We start from the raw sequence: 22,317 nt of genomic DNA, 5'->3' as shown, positions 1-22,317 counted from the left end.
TAATAATAATAATAATAGCAACAACAACAATAATGATAATGTGATCAACAACAATAACTATAATAAAATAAAACATAAAGCATGTGAGGCCAGACCAAAATTAAGGTACAGAGTTACTCGGGTCAAATTCTTCCACCAAGAATCTGAACATTTTTTAGATGCTCTTTCTCTTTCAATTCATCCTGTTAATTTACTGTTCCTTTATGTAATACTAAAAAATACTGAATTAAATCCGTCATTCCCCAGTAACTTCTACATGAAGCCTTCCATTTAGGTGCAATCACTGTATAAGGAGAGTTTTAGATCTCATCATTTTAGCTCCACTTTGCCTGTTTGCCTGTATCACCACAATTCCTCTGGGAAGAGAATAATTTAAAACATAGCCTCGATCTACAATTCTGTAGGTATGAGGTGTGGAAGAGAGCACCCATCTTCATCTAAGCTAATCAAAATATCACTAAGCAGTTGCCAATTATGCCTTTTCTTCAATGAATTTTAAACAACCAGACTGGTACTCAGAGTAAAAATAGGTTCAGCTGAATTCCAGAAAATAGCTTATCCAAATTTGCCTAAATTACACATTTGTTGAAGCCTACATCTGCTACTAAATGTATTAGTAATTTTCCATATAGAGGGGGAAAAAAGGAATAATCAAAGGCACTGCAAATGAGATCTATGTTAGTGACATCAGTTGTATATTGTTCAACACAAAAGGAATGCCATAAAATAAGTTGCTACTCTGAGTTAGAAGTAATTTATTTGCTCACTGTATACAAATAAATCATATAGAACTTTAATTCATTAAGTGGACAAAACAGAGAGCAGGGAGTTAACCCACTTACTCCTGTATTCACATTTATCTGAAAAGACGGTCTTGGTCATAACCAAACCATCAATGTCAAAAGCGGCAGGATTTACTACATATTTATATGACTATTTCATCAAGCATTAGATCAGTTCCAACTTAGGCGCTTTGTCCTCTTTTCCACTCTGCAACTGTAACATTCTTTCAAGCTATTTACATGTGTAGACTAGTAAATTCTTAAGATTTTCTGGGAAAGTCCTCATTTCTCAATAGCTTACTGTCCCTCTAGCATTCATTCTTTGAACATTCCACTGTAAGATAACCTGGAACCCTTTGCTATTTATTTTTACTGAAGTTCTGCTTCGCTGCCCTCCATGAGTCCTTCCATATATATACAAAATGTGTTCTTAACTGAGATGGTCAACAGTGTGCATTGCTCAGTAAGATTTTAGAAAAGCAACTCCATCATTTTGAAGGATCTGATTACTTTGCATTCTACATGATAGTATGGTTGGATGGCGGGCCATGGAGGATCCCAATGGATTATCTCTACCTGTAATTTGTATATCACCACAAATAACTCTAGAAAGTTCAATGCTAAGCTGACAGAAAATATTAAATGTACACTGCTTGAGGTGGACGAGTACAGGTCATTTTAGTTACTTTTCTTACAAAGTTAAGTATGTTGAAAATGTCAATGGAAACATATTTTCAGAAACAAATTTTAATACCAATATGTTACAGCTTCATTGACAACTAGAGGTATCCTATCTCAAGTTACTAATTAATGACATCATTTGTTATCTACACTAGCATCTGCTGAAGACAGGAAGCCAGCTCTCCAATCCTGGAGATTCCTCCAACAGAAAAGTTAAGTAAACCTTTCAAGAAAGGTCACAGACAGCGATGAGTTTTTATATCACACTGTAGAGGTATTATAAACTGAATTCCAACAGATTCTCACTACCTCATACATTATATGCCTTGGGTTAAATTAACAAATGATGTCAGTGGCTGGATAACAGATTATGTGGAAACTAAGGCCTGAGGTTTTTAGTACTAGCATTTTGACTGACTGAATCTGTATATCCTCACACTCACACACTTGTCTTTTAAATACAACCATGAAGTAGAAAGGATAAATCTTGTTGTTTTCATTTTTAAGATGAAGAAAGTGAGTCAAACTGAGGTGAAACACCAAGAACCAACAAAGCATTTTTCCTTCCAGGTGGCTTCTTTCCACAGCTAATGGTGAGAAAATTAGAAATTAAGCTTTGAAACCTAAGTTCGGTATTCTATTAACTGCATTAGTCCCCAAATCCTTCTAGTTTTCTTTTTCAAACCTAATTGCTAAATGTGTTCTGTGAGCTTCTGCTCTGTAATGTGCTGACAGAGCATCTGTGACGTAGTAACTGCATGCAAAAGAATGCAGGGTAGTGTCATAAGCATTGACATTTCATAGCCAGCAGATGTGCTTATATTCTAAAGGAAATGCTAATCAAGACACCAAAGATACAAAATGAAGCAGTCTTCACAGACAACTTTACCTAGGGTGAAGGAGGAAGGTCTTGCTGATACTTTGGGACTTCCTGCTATGAAACAGAGGTAAGCAGGATTTCCTTCTTTCCTTTGAAGATAAACAGACTTGGTGGCAGGCAGAATAAGGGCCCCCCAAAGTTGTCCACATCCTAATCCTTGGAACCTGTGAATGTTACTACCTTACCTGGTAAAAGGGATTTTGCAGATGTGCTTAAATTAATGATCTTGCGATAGGGAGATTATCCTGGATTATCCAGGTGAGCCCAATGTAATCACAGAGGTGCTTATAAGTTAAAGAGGGAAACAGGAGAGTCTGAATCAGAATGCAGTAGCCTGAGAAAGACAGGACTGGCCATTTTGGGCTTTTGAAGATGGAAGGTCAAGGAATGTGGGCCACCTCTAGAAGGTGGAAAAGACAAGGAGTGGATTATCCCTTAGAGCCATCTGAAAGAATGCAGCCCTGAAACACTTTGATTTTAGTTTAGTGAGACCCATTTTGGACTTCTGACCTTCAGAACTATATGATAATAAATCTCTGTGTTTTTTTAGCCACCTACTTTATGATGGTTTGTTCAGAGGCAATAGGAAATTAACACATACCTCTCTCAGAAGTCTGTGATTAGAAAGTTGAGAAGTGCAGCCAGCATTTTTAGAGTCCTGTTCTTTGAAACTTTCCTCTCCTGTTGAACCTTTAGATTTTCCATCAACTTAACTACAATTTGGTTTCAAGAATATTAACTCAAATAAAGCTCGAAAAAAAAGTTTGATGTACCATTTCTTCAATAAAACTTAGCACTTCAAAAATGTGCCAGGAATTGAGCTAAGGATATTCACAGATTATCGAGGCTTGAAAAGTTATAACAGGAAAATATGCTTACATGAAATTATGTTTTAATGTCCTTTCTTGGAAATCTAATTCACATTAAGTTTGGTCATTTAGGTCTCTTGCTTTGAAAAAAAATTTAATAAAATTATGTCTAAACCTAACACTTTATCCTTAGAAGAGCTTCAAAATGTTTATATAATGTATCAGTCATGAAAACAAAATAACCAGTTAGAAGAGCTACAAAGTCAAACCAAGATTTAATCTCAAATTCTTAACAAGAGTAAACATTTCAGGTATTTAAGAAGATAAAAAAACAGATAAACAAAAAGTACTTTTATATTTTTATGATAAAAAAAAGATGTTGGTTTGTCTATACCTGACAGAAGCATAATACAAGCCACATATATAATTTTAAATATTCTACTAGCCACATTAAAAAAGTAAAAATATATGAAAGTAATTTCAAGTGTATTTTGTTTAAAATAAAGTATATGCAATATACTATCAACATGGCATCAATATAAAAACATTAATGAGATGTTTAATATCCCTTTTTTCTGCTATGTCTTTGAAATCGACGTGTATCTTACACTCAAAGCACATCTAAATTTAGACTTGCCACATTTCAAGTGCTCAATATGGCCACTGTACTGGACAATGCATGTCTATATGCTTTATACTGTAAACTACAGCTCTCAGTTCCGAAACTCCTTCTGTGACAGTAATTTAAATATGCCAGTGTTACATTAGTGATTTAACGCCATCTTAGCAGTCTTGTGAAAACTGAGGAATGGTGCATCTATCAGGATTATGACTGTGGTCAAAACTCCTACCAAGGGTGACAAACATTTTACCACCTGTTTTAATATCCGTTTATCATCAAGGGACTAGGAGCCGAATAACTGCCACCTTTTTAGTCTGGCCTCAGACTGCAATAAATAACAAGCAATAGAATGAGCATTGTAAAAAATATTCTTAAATTTGTATAATCTTTGTTTTTCCATCTCAGAAGAATGAGAAAGAAAATTTACCATGTAACTTTTAAGGGAGAAATCAAAAGCAGACGTTCTCCTGGTATGGCCAGAACACAGAAATTAAAAAATAAATAAAAGAAAAATAAAACTAAAACCCATAAGATGGTAAAAAAAAATGATAATAAATTAAGCCCTTTGAAAATACATGCACTGTTAATTCAGTTTTAAGTATAATGAGAAACATTTCAACTCAGCATTTATTACCTATCGAATTTTACTGAAAAGCAAAGGCCTAGTTAGTGCAATTTCAAAGACAGTCTTTTGACCATATTTTGAAAGAAATAAATAATTTCCCTTTGCATGAAATAAAAATCCAGGGAAACAGGCAAGAAATTACAGCACGTTACTTGTATCTTCCCTGACTCCAGCCTAAACTGAAGGCTAACCCAAATTCAGATCCCCATCATTCCAGATATCCACCTGTGAGAGTAATGAAAAAACAAGTAATAAAAACTTGCTAGAAATCTCAGTAATGGTTGCTATACTTTAGTCTGTGGTCCTTTAGTGAACTTTAACAGTTGGCACTGTCTGAAGACGTGAAGAACTCCTACACATTCAGTATTTTTTATTTTTATTTTTTTCACATTCAGTATTTATGATACATGTCCCTTAGAGCAACAACCACACCAAAAGTAGGTTGACAAAACTTTACGGAAAATATAAAAATTAGAATGTGTACATTTCTTAATACGATAATTATATGTGATAATTATCACAAACAAATTGCTATAGGGCTGGGTGATAGTGAACAGAATGGTGGGAAGTCTGAGTCAGAGAAAGACAAATACCATATGATTTCACTCATATGTGGAATTTAAGGAAACAAAACAAATGAGCAAAAGGGAAAAAGAGCGAGGGGGGCAAATCAAGGAACAGAGACTTAATTCTCAAGAACAAACTGCTGGTCACCAGAGGGGAAGTGTTGGGGGTATGGGGGAAATTGGTGATGGGGTCAAGGAGGGCACTTGTGATGAGCACAAGGTAGTTGTAGGTGAGTGCTGAATCACTAAATTTTACACCTGAAATTAATATTACACTGTATATAAACTACCTGGAATTTAAATAAGAACGTAAAAAAGATTTTGAAAAGCAATGAGTTTTTAGTCACTAAAAGTATTTAGCAGAGAATTGTGAAGTCAAGTTGAACTAGGTAACCATTATTTAGAATTCTGTTTGAGTCTATGTTTGAAAAAATACTGGAAGGGAATACATGAGAGTATTAGTGACTATGTTCATTAATGAACTATTTTATGCTTTTTTTGGTCTCGTCATTGAAAAACACGCTTCTCTTTTATAATGGTTTGGAAAAGGGTGCTTTTTAAAAGTTGTTACTCAAAGAATCTGTAAGGAGAGGGGCAATACAATTTATTGTTCAAACTGGAACAATTATAGGGAGGAAGGGGACATTAATAATTATGCCAAGAAGAAAGCTACAAACTGGGACTATTCTACCAATATATTACCTTTCTATTGTTTATAATAATACCTTTGTTATGACTGGTGACATCTGGAGAATCCAAGTTATACCTATCAGTATTATCATTTTCTAGGTTCTATTTGAGTATATTAGTTTAATTTTTTGACAGGGGTAGCATTTTTCATCACACATCTTAATTGCATATTTTCAAAAGGATAGTCTACCTTTGTTTTAGTTAATCCTAGTAAATTAGATAGGACTGACTTTATGTTTTTACAAAGGAGTATGAAGTAAAAAAAAAAAAAGTATTTTTTAAAAAATCACATGAGGGATCCCTGGGTGGCGCAGTGGTTTAGCGCCTGCCTTTGGCCCAGGGCGCGATCCTGGAGACCCGGGATCGAGTCCCATGTCGGGCTCCCGGTGCATGGAGCCTGCTTCTCCCTCTGCCTATGTCTCTGCCTCTCTCTCTCTCTCTGTGTGACTATCATAAATAAATAAAAATTTAAAAAAAAAATCACATGAAATGTTTAAGTATATATTTTTGCATTTATATGAATATAAATGATATACATTCATTCCATAACCTAGGAAAACCAAATCTAGATATGAAGGTCAAAGAAGAAAAAAGGAAGATACTCAACAATTTTTTCAGGCCAAGCTGAAAAAGAATACCAGCAAAATGATGGGGGAGATGGGCAAGGCAGCATGACAGTGTTCACTTATGTTTTTAAGTGGGTATGTTCTAAAGCCATAGGCTGACAGTCTCCTAAAAAAGAAGACAATGTAAAGAGTTGCTTTTTGTTTTGGAGCCATGTGATTATTTAACTGTTCTATTGATAATTGTTTTATATGTAAGTATCACTTTTTCAGAATTATTTTGTGACTCATTTTTCCATTACTGGTTCAAAAATAAATTCAACAAAGCTAATTTCTATACAGAAAAGCACTCAGTTAAAAGACTGAGCAGCGCTAAAGTGAACAATACAACCAGTAAGTCTCATCTCTGGTTCCTTTCAAGACACGCTGTAATATTATAGTCAACCACAAACATAAAAGAAATGAGAAAATAAACTTAATTTACTAAAAGAAAAGTACTCTTTAATTTATGTGAGGTGGATCCCAGAAGAGGTACCCAGGTTTTGACTCCAAAATAAACCTCTGTTAATGAGGTTAATGCAGAACAGTTTGAGGAACCCATTCCAGCAAAGAACTTTAGGTGACAGTTAAGGAGGACACAAGGTGAAGACAGATTTTTTTTATCAGTCCTTGAAGGCAGATCCAGGCAATTCTGAATTCTGTGCTTTAAGAACAGCTACCAATCAGTACATCGTTTATCTACTCTTTAGCAGCCCGAACTAAAAGAGGCAGTGAGGACACAGCATTATACTGAGGGGAGCGGCATATGCTTTTAGAGTCCCCAAAGAGAAAAGGAAGGCATGTGTCACTTAAACATGAAAATTACAGGGGAGAAGCAATCTAATTGGGTACACTGAGCAATTTTTGGTAGTAAGCAAATCTTTGAAGAAAGAAGCCTTAAGAAAGATCAATTTCCTTTGCTTCACAAGAATTCAATCCATTTATTTTCTTGGTAAGGAGCAAGACCCCAATGCCTGATGAAATCATACTGGGCTTCGGGTTATTGGGGTCTAGTTGAGAACAGTACGTGTACATACACTTAAAACTAAAAACATGTAAACTATGACTTTGGATAAACAGTATAGCATAGAATTTTCACATATTCATGATATGTTGCTTCTCATCTCTATAAACCATTGTCACTTTTCCACCTTGGATAAAAAGGTCACAAAAAATGAAAGCAAAGGGCCAGAAATCCACTGTGAAGAAACTACAAGCATAGTTTTACATTATAGGCTAAACAGATTTCATTTTAAAAATACTTACCAAGTTAAGTGCTGAAGAAAGTTCTGTATAGGTATATTAATCTTTTTTTTTTTTGTTTTAACTGAAAACTGGAAGCTTATAGTTACCTCTTTCATAATTAACAAATAATTATTATAATCAGAATTAGACACTAGCAGTGTTGATGTGGTCTATAAAGGAAGGGAATAATAATCAGGAGTATTAGAACAGTACATACATTTGTGTTAGTTTAGATGGGGCAGGAGGTATGTAACTCCCTGTAGATATAGGCTATTAATTCCCAAGGTATGGTGAATTTACAGTAGGAAACTGAAGAGGTAAATATTAACTCACTGATTCACTTTATTTAGCTTTTCTCAAATTATATTCTTAGAGATTTAATTATAGCCAAGGGCTGGCTATTTTCAAATAGCCAGAAAAGATGACCAAATGAAAAATTAACTCAAACTGTTCTAACCTAAAAATTTAAGTAGAAGGGAACACAGCAAGGGCAGTATTTACAAGCTTGACCATAGCTGATCGTGTTTGTGTGGCATAGTTCACTTATTGAGGAAGGAAGAAAACTGTCAAATGAAACTTTTCTAAACTCAGTTTATTAAATATTGTTTTAATGAACCACTGTCAGACTTCATCATTCCCTCACTCCTAAAATCACTGCTGCGTATTTTAGTGCACTGAAATTCAAATAATATAGATTGGGAATTTAAAATAGTAAATTATTAGGGGGAAATGAGTTTTAATTAAATTGTTCAGTTCTCATAGAAAACACGCTTAGAAAACCTGTATCGAATTGTGCACCGTTAGTACATTCATTCTGATGCCAGAAAAACCCAACTCACTATTTGTAATTGAAGGGATTCTACATTCTGAAGCTTGCCAGTCTGGGTAGGACTCAAAGGAAGAGGTATCCTAGAAGAGGTACCTAGGTTTTGACTGGGAAGTCTGGGTAGGACTCGAAGGAAGGCATCAGCTTACAGTGAATTCCTGAGTCACTACTCCCTGTATTTATGCCTCATCAAGTTTATCCAAAAGAGAAAGAGAGTCAACTGAAGGATCGAAATACTAAATTTGTTCTAAGTATGTCATTTCAGAGTCTGATTGTTAAAAGCTGAATTGTTCTGGTACAATTCACAACAGAATTCTCATAGAAATTCACTTGAGTCTTCTCTCTTCCCCTTTAAAATGAGGTGAGGGCAATTTCAGTTTGATAAAGGGCAGGTGTCTCCTGCTCCGGATCTCCCTCCTCACACTTCTCTTGCTTCCAAGCCCACCCCTCCCTCCCCCAAACTAAGTACTAGGATAAAGTCTGGCCATGTGGTTACTTATTTTTAGAGATAATCTGATCCAAGCCAGGTAAGGGAGGATACTTTTTGCAGGCTTGAAAAACAGCTTTAAGTTTTCTGATTACTTACTACTTAAAACTAAAAGGAAACCAGACACCCTTAATACTGAGATGGAGCTTACCTTAGAGCCACGTTCATTAAAGATAATTTCTACATCTAGGATTTTGCCAAACTGCTGCAGAGACAAAAATAAAAACATTTATTCAGGATCAGCTTCTTATCCACATACTTTATTTTCTCCTGAAAAATGAGTAGTTTTTTTTTTTTCCTTTTAACTACTTATTCAATTTCCATGTTTCTATTTGTTGGTAGTCCCCAATACCAGTTTCTGATTTCCCCTCATTAATGAGCCAATAATTTCTCCTTCTTAAATGTCCCAGTTTTTAAGAAGCAAATCTGAAGTAGAAAGATACACTATAGAAGGCTGTGTTTTGCTTCTCCCTCTTTTTTTTTTTTTAAATTTTTATTTATTTATGATAGTCCTAGAGAGAGAGAGAGAGGCAGAGACACAGGCAGAGGGAGAAGCAGGCTCCATGCACCGGGAGCCCGATGTGGGATTCGATCCCGGGTCTCCAGGATTGCACCCTGGGCCAAAGGCAGGCGCCAAACCGCTGCGCCACCCAGGGATCCCCCCCCCCTTTTTTTAATTTATAAAGTAAATCATATTCACTGTAAGAAAGGCAGGAAATACAGATAAATGAAAATGAAAAGAGGGACAAAATAATGACAATCCTCTGCACACATACCATCTTATCATTCTGGTACACAGCCTTCTCTGCATTTCCTAAGGCATACATTGTTAAGGATATTATTTCTAAGTATTACTTTTTTTTTTTTAAACTTAATATGCCATAAACAGCTTGCCAAGTCAATAAATACGTATCTGTGTTCTCATTTCTACAAACTACATGCCGTTTTCCATTGTACTTAAACATTCAAGGACATTACACATGATTTCATTTATTTTCCCTTTTAATATTTTGGCAATGAACATCAAGAACATTTTAAGTAATATCTTTGTTTTGTAATTAAATATTTTAACATTTGGGAAATAAGCTAAAAATATGAAGCCTAAGTAACTGTTTGTAGGTCCAACAGCTGACTAGAGGAGCATACATTGAACACAGTGGTTATTCGGAGGAAAGGCATGTAGAAGGTGACAAGACCATCTGTTAGAATCAATGTGTGGATGAACTGAATTGAAGGAATGTGCATTAATCTCCAGATAGCTTTTTGGCCCCACTTCCTTCTGACTACTGGACTCATAGGCCCAATTATCTATGTCACTTGGATTGCAAGTCAGACTTCGGGAAATGTGAAAAAACTAAAAAATGAAAAGTGCAAAACAAATCCTGCTTTCTCACTGGGCTGAATCATTACTATCTTTTTCAGAAAACATGTACTAAGAGCCCAAGTTTTCTAGAGTAAGACTTCTGGGCTTGATTCCAGTTCCATTACTTAACAGAACATTAGGAAATAAAGGAAAGAGGAAAATGTCTTATTTTAGGTAGGAGGGCATTTAGTTTTATTTCTATGCCTATCCAAACAACTGAGATTTGAATGGAGTTTTAAGAGTTTTCCTTTTACATTTTCTAATGTGTCCTTATGCTGTCCTGCTAGGGTAAGGACTGCCTTCCTTTGCTGGTTAAGGAAAATGAGGCTGAAGGAAGCCATCTGTCAACTTTACACAGCTAATAAAATGAAGGATGGAATCTCTCCTCTTTACCACTGCTGCTGTCCTTCCAAGGTTACACTAACCATGCAGAAAAGGACAGAGCAACCCTATCAGGTATCCCTTACAAGGAAAATTTTCTTTCTTTCTTTCTTTTTTTTTTTTTTTTTTGCACTTAGCAGCCTTATAGGAAGGGCATAATACATTTCAAGAAATCCCTGATAACTGGCCTAAGCAGATCTTCAATGGACACAATTTTTCTGATTTGAGAGAAAACACACTTCTGGCAGATGACAATGTACTCCATTTTCACCGATCTCCAGAGATGAGGATTCCATATTATCTCTGATAATTCAGTAGAGAAACTAATAACTCATATTCCTGGGAAGCTTCTTCTTAAACATAACCTCAATTCTTTAAGCTGCCCTTTATATTTTCTGTTGTTCTCTTTTCTGTAGAGATGAACAGTTGGCTACTGTTTTCTGTGTAAAGGCTCTTCAAGTAATCCAAGAATATTATTAAATCTCAGCACTGGCCTTGGCTTAGGTATAGAAAATACCCCCAGATGCTCAGCTGTCAGGGACAAAACTTTGCTCCGGGATCTTGTCGCCACGAAGTGGCCACAACCGGGAGTTCAAGCGGGGCACCTGCTTTCCTGACAAAGCACCACGCAGCAATGGCAATGAAGTTTTTTTTTAAACCATGGTCTCTTATTCCTAGTTCAAGTTAAGAGTTCCCTCAAATGAAATCTGACAATACATAAGCTCAGAAAATACGTAAGATTTCCAGTAGTCATTCACATTCCAATAACTTAAATCTTTGCTGTTATGCTTTGTTTTCATGATGATGATTTTGGGAGGAAACTGAAGCTGGAAACATACATCAGAGGTAGAAAACTGACCACCTACACCTGATCTTAGATATTGGTCTTGAGACGCTGTTGAGTTATGAGCAGGGAAGTAAAAACAAAAGTACCATCTGCTTCACAAACATTAGGTCATTGAACTTGTAACACTCCAAAGGGGAAGGATTATTGTCTTTGTCCTGATTTTAGACTGAAAGGCTCATGTCTCAAGTGGCCCCAGGTTCCAGGCAAATCAGGTTGCATGGTCACCTGGTTATGTGAGAACCTGCAATGATAGAATGATAGGAGTGATGGCGCTAGGTGACAGAACTGAAGACCGATGAAAACACTGATTTACCTTAGGATGTCTCTCAACCTGTGTGCAGCAGTCTTATCCTAATGTCCTAATGATTTATTTAAATACAGCAGGTGGATTAAATTATATTTTCAGGGGCACCTGGGTGGTTCAATTGGTTAAGCATCTGCCTTTGGCTCAACTCATGATCCCAGGGTTCTGGGATTGAGCTCAGTGTTGGGCTCCCTGCTCAGCGCGGAGTCTACTTCCCCCTCTCCCTTTGCCTCTGTCCCGGCTTGCTCACTCTCTCAAATAAATTGAAAAAAAATTTTTTTAGATTATATTTTCACTCTAAAACCCACAAAAGGACTCCAGAGACTTACCCCAAACATCTGTCGGAGGTCAGGGTCCCGGAAGCGGAAGGGAATATTAGAGACATGCAGCCGTTTAGGGGTGGATTTGCTCTCTGAGTTCTCACTACTTTGTGTCTGTGACTGCTGGCCATCTGTCTGTGCTCCCCCTTCCGTCTGCAGGGCAAAGAGACAGACAACATTGAGCGAAAAATAAACACAATTACTTCATAAGAATTATGTAAAATAATTAATGCCCACCCAACCCCAATCATTCTCAAACAGCGTGTATTTAAGCAAAAATTAGTTGTCCCTTCAAAGGGGAAAAAAACAAAACCAAAAATGTTATCTGTGTTCAGATTGCTACCGTTTATAAAGTTGAGGTCTCGTGAATTTTATAGTGCACTAGTGAAGTGGGAGAAAACAGAAATACTAAGTGACCTGCCCAAGACCACATGGCAAACCACTAGGTATAAGAGATATGAAAACTGAAGACAAAAATTGTACCATTATTCTTAGATTCTTAGTGGAGTTTTCCATTTTTGAGATCTTTCCATTTTGAAAATGTAGTCTATTGTATGTAGTTCAGATCACTGCATTTTTGGCCTATCAGTTTAGGAAATAAGAGGATCTTTTCATGTTTCATTCCCTCTATTAGTTCCAGCGTTTATGACTTCAGGTCACCTAAGTATCCTAATATTCATGAAGAGGTGACACCTAATGACAATGGGCTTCCACCTGAAAGAGCTCTTACTCAGAAACCAATCGGCACTCTCCTCCTCATCCACGTCATTCCAGCTGATGTCAGCACGGGACCCCAGGCTCCTGCAGCCCAGAGCAAAACCCTATTCACAAAATCTGCTGGGAGAGGCTTTATGGGCTCTGGGCAGCCTACTGGATGACATGTAAACATGTCATGTAAAAGCTAGGTCTGTGTACACCAGCAGTGAAAGGTACATGTAAGTGTGGGTGCAATCTCTTTTGCAACACTGCAGGCGTTTCCACACACCTCCCCCTAAATCCTCAAAAAAAGCTGCCATGTTGAGAAATACTTTTGACAAACATCTAACAGGTGTGATACAATAGGTATTCCAAACACATATTTATTTTGAAATATTCATCTGGCAATTTAGGAACCCTATGTTTTCACCCTATGTATTGCCTACAAAGTGCATGCCAAACTGGAGGGCTCACTGAGCTGATTAAACCAAGAGTGGGGGCAGCCTGGGGGGCTCAGCGGTTTAGTGCCACCTTCGGCCTAGGGCGTGATCCTGGAGACCTGGGATCGAGTCCCACATTGGGCTCCCTGCATGGAGCCTGCTTCTCCCTCTGCCTGTGTCTCTGCCTCTCATGAATAAATAAAATCTTTAAAAAATAATAAAAAATAAACCAAGAGTGGAACTCACTGTTCTTAGCATCTCAAGTGAGTTACAACTGAGTTCCTAACAGATTCTTCTGAGTGACGCAGAACAGATCCCCTCCCTTTGACCCAATGTTCAAGTAAAAAACTGAATCACAAATACTTTTGGCTCAGAGACATTACCAACCATCTCGAAATGAAGTTCGAGACTTTAAAGTATAAAGGACAATCAGGAATAAACTCGGAATGAATGCTAGCTTTCAAGTGTCAATCTAAGTGATGGCAGCTTTTATCTCACTCCATTCAGGCCTTGCAGATGGCTTAAATGTGCAATGATTCATATGATATAAAAATAGCAGAAAAGGGAAGAGCTATGAAGCAATGTTCAGTGAAAGTGTAAGGTTTTCAATCATCAATCTGGGCACAATGCAGACCAAACAAAGCAAATTCTATTCAAAGATGAAACTCACTAAGTTACTAAAATGGCATCATGGACACCAAAGCAATAAGCAACAAGCGTAAGCATCAATTACAACTAATGCTCACTCAAGCACCTTCAAACTTGCCTCTTGTATCTCACAGCTGGAGCCCATAAAACTATTTCTTCAACCAAACCTTAAGTGACTAGATCTGATCTGCAGGGTATCAGTACATCACTCTGATAAAAGTTATAAAGGTTGACTCTAGTTCCAAACCATAGTTTTATAGATAACTTATACATAGTTCATGTAATCTGTAATACTATAATGAGGTGGCAGGATAAATGAAAACTGATGATTATTTCAAAGTATGTTGCCCAACATACTTGTTACTCCAAGTTTCTAAGGCTCTGAAGACACAATTTAAGGATAGAAGCCAGACTGGATAATTTTCTGCCTTGTAGTGAATACTTACTTTTTTTTTTTTTTAAGTTATTTTTTTTTAAGTAATCTCTACACCCAGTGTGTGGCTTGAACTTAGGACTCTGAGATCAAGAGTTTGCAGGCTCTTCCGAAGGAGTCAGCTAGGTGTCCCTTAACACCTACATTCTTTAAGAGTATGAAGTCTTTAATTCTAGGGACACTTGGCAAATTGAAAAAGTAAATTATCATTTCCAAAATTCTCAAGTCTTCTGATTTAATATATATTTTACAACTGCAGTTGAACATAGATACAAATGCCGAAATCGTAAGCAGGAATGGATTTTCGCAGAGAAAATACACCCTTGTAAATATCAAATTAGATGGAGCAACAGAACTCTAGGAGCACCCTAGTCACTGTCTCCTTGTGAAAGGGTCCCCACTATGCTGACTTCTGACTCCATATTAGTTTGGCTGTTTTTGAACTTAAAAAAAAAGAAGAAAGAAAAGTAATTATACACAGTATGTACTCTTCTGTGTTTGTCGTCTTTTACGCATTGTCTATACACATACACATGCTATTATAATTCATATATTTTTCTTCCGTTTTATAAACAAACAGGCCTTACTGGAGCTGCTTCTAGTTTTTGGCTATTAGGGATAATGTTCCTATGTTCCTATGAATATTCTTGCTACATTCTTGTCTTTTGGTGCACACAAATAGTCATTTCTATTGGGTGCATATGCATGTAGGAGTGGATTTGCTGGATTAAGGACACACCTAAATTTAGCCTTAATAGATATTGCCAGTTTTCCCAAGTGACTATACTAACTTACACTCAACTGTGAATAGCTGGAAGAGTTCTATTTGTTCTAAGTACTGTCATTTTCATTGTCACAATTATGGCAGGAGGCAGTGGCACCATGTTGTGGCTTTGCTTTCTTCTCTTTAAACCTTTAAATCCTTTCTGCTTTCCACTTAGAGAATTTTGTTGAAAAAATGGGAATTCTTTGTTACATAGTAACTATTTCTTGAGTGCATACTATCTGACAGACCTTCTGTAAGCTTTTTAATAACAATGAACACTTAAATAGTGTTTACTATTTGCCAGACACTGGCCTACGCATTTTGTGTATTATAGTTAATGTAATTCTTGCAACAAACCCTAAGACTAGGCACTTTTTTTTTTTTTTTTAAACATGAGACTGTAGGGGGATGCCTGGATGGCTCAGCGGTTGAGTGTCTGCCTTCAGCTCGGGGCGTGACCCGGAGACCCAGGATTGAGTCCCTGTACAGAGCCTGCTTCTCCCTCTGCCTGTGTCTCTGCCTCTCTCTCTCTCTCAAATAAATAAATAAATAAATAAAATCTTTTAAAAAAAGAGAAACAAAAACATGAGAATGTAAGAGGTACTATTTTTTACCCCACTTTTCAGATGAGGAATCTGAAAACCACAAGGATTGCCTAAGCAGTGGATCAGGGGTTCAAACACAGGAGGACAGTACATGCTCTTAACCACTATGTCATGTTGTAATCTACATGTATTATCTTTTCTAATCCTCACAATAATCTATGAGATAGGCACTATTATTACCCCAAATGACAGAGGCCGAAAGTAAAGTGCAGAGAAGGCACAGAGAGGTTAAGTAGGTGCCCTCGGTCACATATTAAGTGGCAGAGCAGAAACTAAAAACCAGGTGGCTGACTTTCATGTGCTAGGTCTCCTGTCTGGCATGGCACCCATGCTTCCTCCTTCTCCTTAGAAAGAAAAACAGGGGGCACCTGGGTGACTCAGTAGTTGAGGTCCTGGGATCGGGTCCTGCATCAGGCTCCCCACGGGGAGTCTGCTTCTCCCTCTGCCTATGTCTCTGCCTCTCATGAATGGATATACGAAATCTTAAAAAAAAAAAAAAAAAAAAAAAAAAAAAAAGGAAGGGAGAACAAATGTGTATCCCACTTTCTCAGGACGCTCACTGGGAGGAGCAAGACTTTCCCTGGGCTGGAGACAGCCATGGGGGTAAGGGACAGAGAAAGCTATACAAGAATGACATATATTCTATACCTTGAAGGAAGAGGAGCAGGTCAGGGAGGAAAAGCAAGGGGAAGAAAACCCGGCAAAAGCAAGCACACAGGCACTCAAAGGAAAACAGCAGACAGTTACCAAACTGATACTCAAAGGGGCTGAGGAGCAGATTTCTGTACATAATGGACATAGGAATAGGAAATATATATTGAATGTAATTAAATGAGATACTTTGGGCAGCCCTGGTGGCTCAGCGGTTTAGCGCCGCCTTCGGCCTGGGGTGTGATCCTGGAGACCTGGGATCGAGTCCCACGTTGGGGTCCCGGCATGGAGTCTGTTTCTCCCTCTGCCTGTGTCTCTGCCTCTCTCTCTCTCTGATGAATAAATAAATAAAATCTTAAAAAAAAAAAAAAAGAGATACTTCCCCATCTGACATCCCCAACTTTAAGTGTACCTCAATATCAACTACTACTTGTTGAAATAGACAAATCAGACAGAAATAGTAAGTAAAAGTTTTTAAGCTATAACTTTGTGAAAAGTGGACAGCAGAACTGTTTGTTCTGAGAAAAATATTAGTCTACACCATTGGTTTGCTTTATTTCCTATTGTTAGCTACTGAGCCACGTTACCAACCATATAAACAACCTCCCAAGGTTCTGTTCTTCCCTTCTGTGGTCATTTTCTGACCTGATTTATTCACTGGGCAGGAGATGAAACAGAAGAGGCTGGAGTCTGTGCACTGAGAGTTTATGGCAAGGGCTGACAGTGACACTGCTGGTACAATCCTGGGTCTAGCGTCTATACATCTACTCTTTTTTTTTTTTTTTTTTTTTTTTTTTTTTAAGATTTTACTTATTTATGAGAGACACACAGAGAGGCAGGGACACAGGCAGAGGAAGAAGAAGTAGGCTCCTTGCAGGGAGCCTGATGTGGGACTTGATCCCTGGATAGGGATCACACCCAGAGCCGAAGGCAGATGCTTAACCACTGAGCCATGTAGGTGTCCCTATAGATCTACTCTTTAAACAACTCAGCTGCCCCAGTGAGGTCTGGCTATCTGTCCCAACTGCAGAGGAGTCCAGGGCTCTTTACACTGAAGAGCAAATCAGATTTACAAGTCTCAAAGCCTCATTCTAGAAATGAGGACTAAAAATGTTTGATGAACTCAAACTTTTAAAATTCCTGTAACTATGAAATGAATTAGTTTTGACTTCTCTATGAAACAATTTAAATATTTTAACTATGGACTGTGAACAAATGTGCTGTTATGGTCTAAAAGAGAGTTCTGGGGATCCCTGGGTGGCGCAGCGGTTTGGCGCCTGCCTTTGGCCCAGGGCGCGATCCTGGAGACCCGGGATCGAATCCCACATCGGGCTCCCGGTGCATGGAGCCTGCTTCTCCCTCTGCCTGTGTCTCTGCCTCTCTCTCTCTCTCTCTGTGACTATCATAAATAAATAAAAATTAAAAAAAAATAAATAAAAGAGAGTTCTGGGCAATATGAGACAAAGTGTTACTTTCCAAGTCTCTCTCATAGCAACATTTAACATGTAATATGAGATAATAAGGAATCTCTTGATAAATTCAGAAATAATATTTTGATTTATGGATTATCCATTTTCTTCAATACTTCTTTTTCCTTTTGTTTCCTGAGATGACTTCATTTCTTATTTTCACCTCTGTGAGGCTGAATGGGAAGAAGAAATTTAATTCAGCATAGTAAATTTTGTGAGAATTTGATTCATGTCTGAAAATGTCTACTAAATGAACCCATTTTAATGATAGTTTGGGTATATAATTCTAGGTTGAAAAAAATTCCTTTAGAATGTTTTCCACCATTCTCTCTGGTTTGGAGACTGTCCAATGTGTCCAGTGTTCTAAAATTTCCTAGCAATATGCCTTAATGTGGGTTTATTTTAATCTATTTTGCTGGTAATTCTACAGTCTCTTTTAAGTTGGAAATTAATGTCCTTCAGTCCTGGGAAGCTTTCTTGAATTATTTTGTTGATGATTCCCACCCTACACATTTGGTCTCTCTCTCCGGAATTTGTATTAGACATTGGATGTTTTGGACTGGTCTCTAATTTTCTAAACTCTTTCTTTTATCTTCTCTCTGGATTTTGACTTGATTTTCTGGAAAAATGGGTGTTTAATTCCTTATCTGAAAACTCTGGGGCCAATGTATATCAGAATTCAGAATTTTTAGGATTTTAGGAAGGTAATAATGGGTGTAAAACCCATGATGTAACTCCATCAGACTTGAGACAGTGATATTTCTTTATATGCATTCATATAAATGTGACAAAGATATATATAGGTTTTGAGTTTTGCTGCCAACTTATGAAAAATCATCTGATGTTCAGAACATTTTTGGATTTTAGAATTGTGGATAAGAGACCGTAGACATTGGGGCACCTGGGTGGCTCAGTGGGTTGCAGAGTTGAGCATCTGCCTTCAGCTCAGGTCATGGCCCTATGTGGGGCTCCCTGGGACCTGCTTCTCCCTCTGCCCCTCCCCTTCACCACTCGTGCTTTCTCTCTCAAATAAATACATAAAATCTTTTAAAAAAAGAGAGAGGCTGCAGACCTCTACCTCTTCAATCTCATCCTTCAGCCTTCCCACAAAGTTTTTTCATTTTGTTGCCATATTTTTAATTTCAAGGTTCATTTTTCTTCTCTGAATCCAGCAGTCTTTTAAAAAGACTGAATCCACCCCTTTTAAAAAATTTCATTCCTGGGGTTCAGTGGTTGAGCATCTGCCTTTGGCTCAGGTCGAGATCCCGGGGTCCTGGAATCAAGACCAGTTACCAGGCTCCTTGCTCGGTGGGGAGCCTGCTTCTCACTCTGTCTCTGCCTCTCTGTGTCTCCCAATGAATAAGTGAAAACAAACAAACAAACAAAAACTTCATTCTTGTTTATTAGATGTAATCTCTTTAAGGCTATGGATTATCATTTTTGGTAGTTTTTTCGAAGAAAAAGTTTCCTTTTATTCCCAATTTCTTTTTGTTCTCTATCTTGTATGTTGTAGGTTTCCCTCAGGAATCTAACTATCCTTGGCTGTCTGCTTACAATGAAGAATTAAGTGGGGTAGCTAAGAAACTGGTAGTTCTGAATGGGTGGGTTGGAGGGCATGAGGACTTTGCCTTATTCCAGTTCAGTGAGGTAAGCAGTTTGTTGGAGAGACCCCTAACATGTCCATCTTCCAAGTCTTTCCTCTTGAGTCAGTCAGCCAGGCTCTCCAGAGAATTTTCCCATCTTCTACCTGGGGCTGTCAGTTTCTGAAACTTCTAAAATTTTTGTAGTGTAAATAGAATTATTTCTCAGATTTCTCTCACAACTGGCTTAGAAGTTTGTGTAGGTCTGCTAAGCTTGTCACTAATTGGGACATCTGCTTTCCAGCTTCCAAAATTACTAATTCTCCTGTTCTTATTGGTTTATAGCCCTAAAAACATACAAACACAAAAACCACTTACTGCATTTTTAGAGGAAGCAAAAATAGATGGGTGTATTCAAAAGTAATCTGGAACTAATTCATGTTTGATAAAATCTTCAAATACAATATGTACACATGTAACAGCTCATGTGTGTTTTGAGCTAACAGGTATAAAATATTTTGGCAAATATTGCTTGCTTTCAAAATAACCTTTGTATCTCAAGAATGAGAGCCTTCAATACTTCCCTCAGCCAATGCACACATAAAAGGCTGCGGTGGAATAAGCAGAGACCTCGAAGATGAGACATGGTTATCACCTAACAGCAAGTCTATTAATACAAAGTTTTTTCCTTTCTCTGTTCTTCAGAAGGTGGAATTACTACTCCAGATATAAGCTGAAGATGATTAAAATATTTTGGAATAAGGAGACATGACAACTAACTGCAACGTGGAATCCTGAATTGGATTTAGAACAGAAAAAAGGGACATTAGTGGAAAAACTGGTAAAATTTGAATAAGGTCTATATTTTGCCTTACTAGTATTGTACCAACACTTCCTACTGCCTGGCTTTTGAAAACTGTACCATATCTATGTAAAGTATTGACATAAGGGGAAGTTAAGTGAAGGAGATACAGAAATTTTTTGTACTATTTTTGCCACTTTCCTGTAAGTCTAAGTTTATTTCAAAATAAAACATTAAAAAAAAAAGAGGGAAAGGTATTTTGGGATGTTAGATTCTAAACCCTAAAGAATATTAAAACACAAAGAATGTTGGCTAGTTGGCTTAATGACTATACAAAAGCAGAGCTACAGACAATTACTTGTATTTGTATAGAGTATGTGGATTGGACCACTTATAAAAGTCAGATATGGGCTGAAAAGTCTATTCACTTCAAACTACTGGCACAGTAAAGGAAAAAAAAAACCAATCTGATATCACTATTATCTATTCCCAAATTAGGAACAGTTTAATTTATAAATCTCTCTTACTTACAGAGGTAAGCCACATAAGTGTCATATCCTGCAGCATTTCCCCTGAAGATCTCATCATTTTAAGAACAAAAGTATGATTCCTAGTTGGTTTCAATTTCTTTTGGATGGGGTGGGATCGGTCTTCAGTTAAGTTTTAAGAGGATCCTCCTTGGGGCAGCCCCGGCCCAGCGGTTTAGCGCCGCCTTCAGCCTTGGGGGTGATCCTGGAGACCCAGATCGAGTCCTACGTCAGGCTCCCTGCATGGAGCCTGCTTCTCCCTCTGCCTGTGTCTCTGCCTCTCTCTCTATGTCTGTCATGAATAAATGAATAAAATCTTAAAAAAAAAAAAAAAGGCTCCTCCTCATAGGATGAATCAGTTATTTTAACAATGTTACAAAGTCAGTCACATATGGTATAAGGGACATGGTTCTGAAAACTGCAAAATTCAAGACTAAATTTATCAAAAGATAGTAGATATTTCTATTAATGGCTAAAAGTAGAGCTGTCTTGTCAATCACCATATAATTCAGACAGCTTTGAAATTAGGCAATTATTAAGGTTTCACTTGGGGGAATATTCACATTGGTTCTGTCAAAGGAACTAGATTGTGTCCAAGAGGACATCATTCATGCCAATAGGCCCCAGTTCAGCAAACCAAAGCTGAACTATATTTCTTTGCTGGGCTCTCCCAGAAAAGCAAGGGGCCAGGTCAACCAATCAGAACTTGTTTGCTTAGCACAAGGTCCCTGACCCTGCTCCAAGACTTCCCTCTGCTCCATGTAAGGAAATTAACCTTGCTTTAACCAATAACCAATCAGCAAATGTTCAGTATAAATTCCTTGTTCCTGCTCCCTTCTGCCTACAAAATCTCTTGCCTTGTACAGCTCTTCCCAGCTCCTTTCTATCTGCTTAGATTGGATGCAACCCAATTCATGAATCACTGAATACAGCCAATAAGACCTGTTTAATTTACTCAGTTGAATTTTGTTAACAGTTAAAAATTTACACAAAAGTGAAATTTCATGAACTTTTCTGAATTATACTATTTCAAATTTGAATTACTCAAAATTCATTACTCATAAAACTGTGATGTGTTTATTCCCAAGAAAATATAATGGGAAGATCACTCCCAAAATAGTTTTAAGCACATCTAAAGGATAGGTGTGTTTGTGCGCGCGCACTTAAAAATCACAGAGCAATTACCTTCCAATGGGTAGAACGTCAGTTCTACAGGATGTTAACTGACATTTTGTAGAAAAAGGATTTCGTGTTTAAATAAATTTGGGAAATACTGGACTAAACAAAGTCAACAGGTTTCCTGTGAATTCTGAAGAGAATTCACCCTTTTCCCCAAACGTATGTAATTCATTCATTTATTTTTGTAGAGCAGGCTATAAAATTCACTGATAAAGGGATGGGTCTTACGGCACTAGCTGCTGTGCAGGTGAGGGAAGAAAATGGCAAAAGAGAAGTGAGAACTGGACGGCCCTTTTGTTTGTTCTGTTTTATAAATCAAGGTTGCCTATGATACCTTCTTTGAAATAATTAAAAAATAACAGTATTGTAGCTAATGTTTACTGACATTTTACTATGTGCCAGGCATTATCCTAAGTACTTGCTATTCATTTTCCTATGTAATCCAAAAACAACCCTATCAGCTAGGAACTATTATCACCATTTTTACAGAT

At 37.4% G+C, this 22,317-nt stretch overlaps 1 protein-coding gene and 1 long non-coding RNA gene across 16 annotated transcripts in view; one reads left to right on the top strand and one right to left on the bottom strand.

Annotated features, from left to right (window-relative positions):
• Positions 1 to 22,317, bottom strand: part of RBFOX2 (RNA binding fox-1 homolog 2) — a 275,598-nt gene that overhangs the window by 28,437 nt on the left and 224,844 nt on the right. For all 15 annotated transcript variants that reach the window (XR_005365632.1, XM_038550702.1, XM_038550705.1 and 12 more), the window contains 2 exons: positions 12,040 to 12,183; positions 8,967 to 9,020 (listed from right to left, as the gene is read on the bottom strand). Coding sequence is in view for 14 of the 15 variants with exons in the window: in XM_038550702.1 (XP_038406630.1) it covers positions 8,967 to 9,020; positions 12,040 to 12,183 (198 nt within the window). In the remaining variant the exon portion in view is untranslated. The remainder of the gene's footprint in view (positions 1 to 8,966; positions 9,021 to 12,039; positions 12,184 to 22,317) is intronic.
• On the top strand, positions 10,524 to 20,377 carry LOC119873636. The gene is made up of 2 exons (XR_005365634.1): positions 10,524 to 10,634; positions 20,024 to 20,377. It is a non-coding gene; the product is annotated as an uncharacterized LOC119873636 (long non-coding RNA).

The sequence above is a fragment of the Canis lupus genome, chromosome 10 (assembly GCF_011100685.1).
Source record: "Canis lupus familiaris isolate Mischka breed German Shepherd chromosome 10, alternate assembly UU_Cfam_GSD_1.0, whole genome shotgun sequence".
NCBI classification, from domain to species: domain Eukaryota; kingdom Metazoa; phylum Chordata; class Mammalia; order Carnivora; family Canidae; genus Canis; species Canis lupus.
This window is presented reverse-complemented; position numbering and strand designations above follow the sequence as displayed.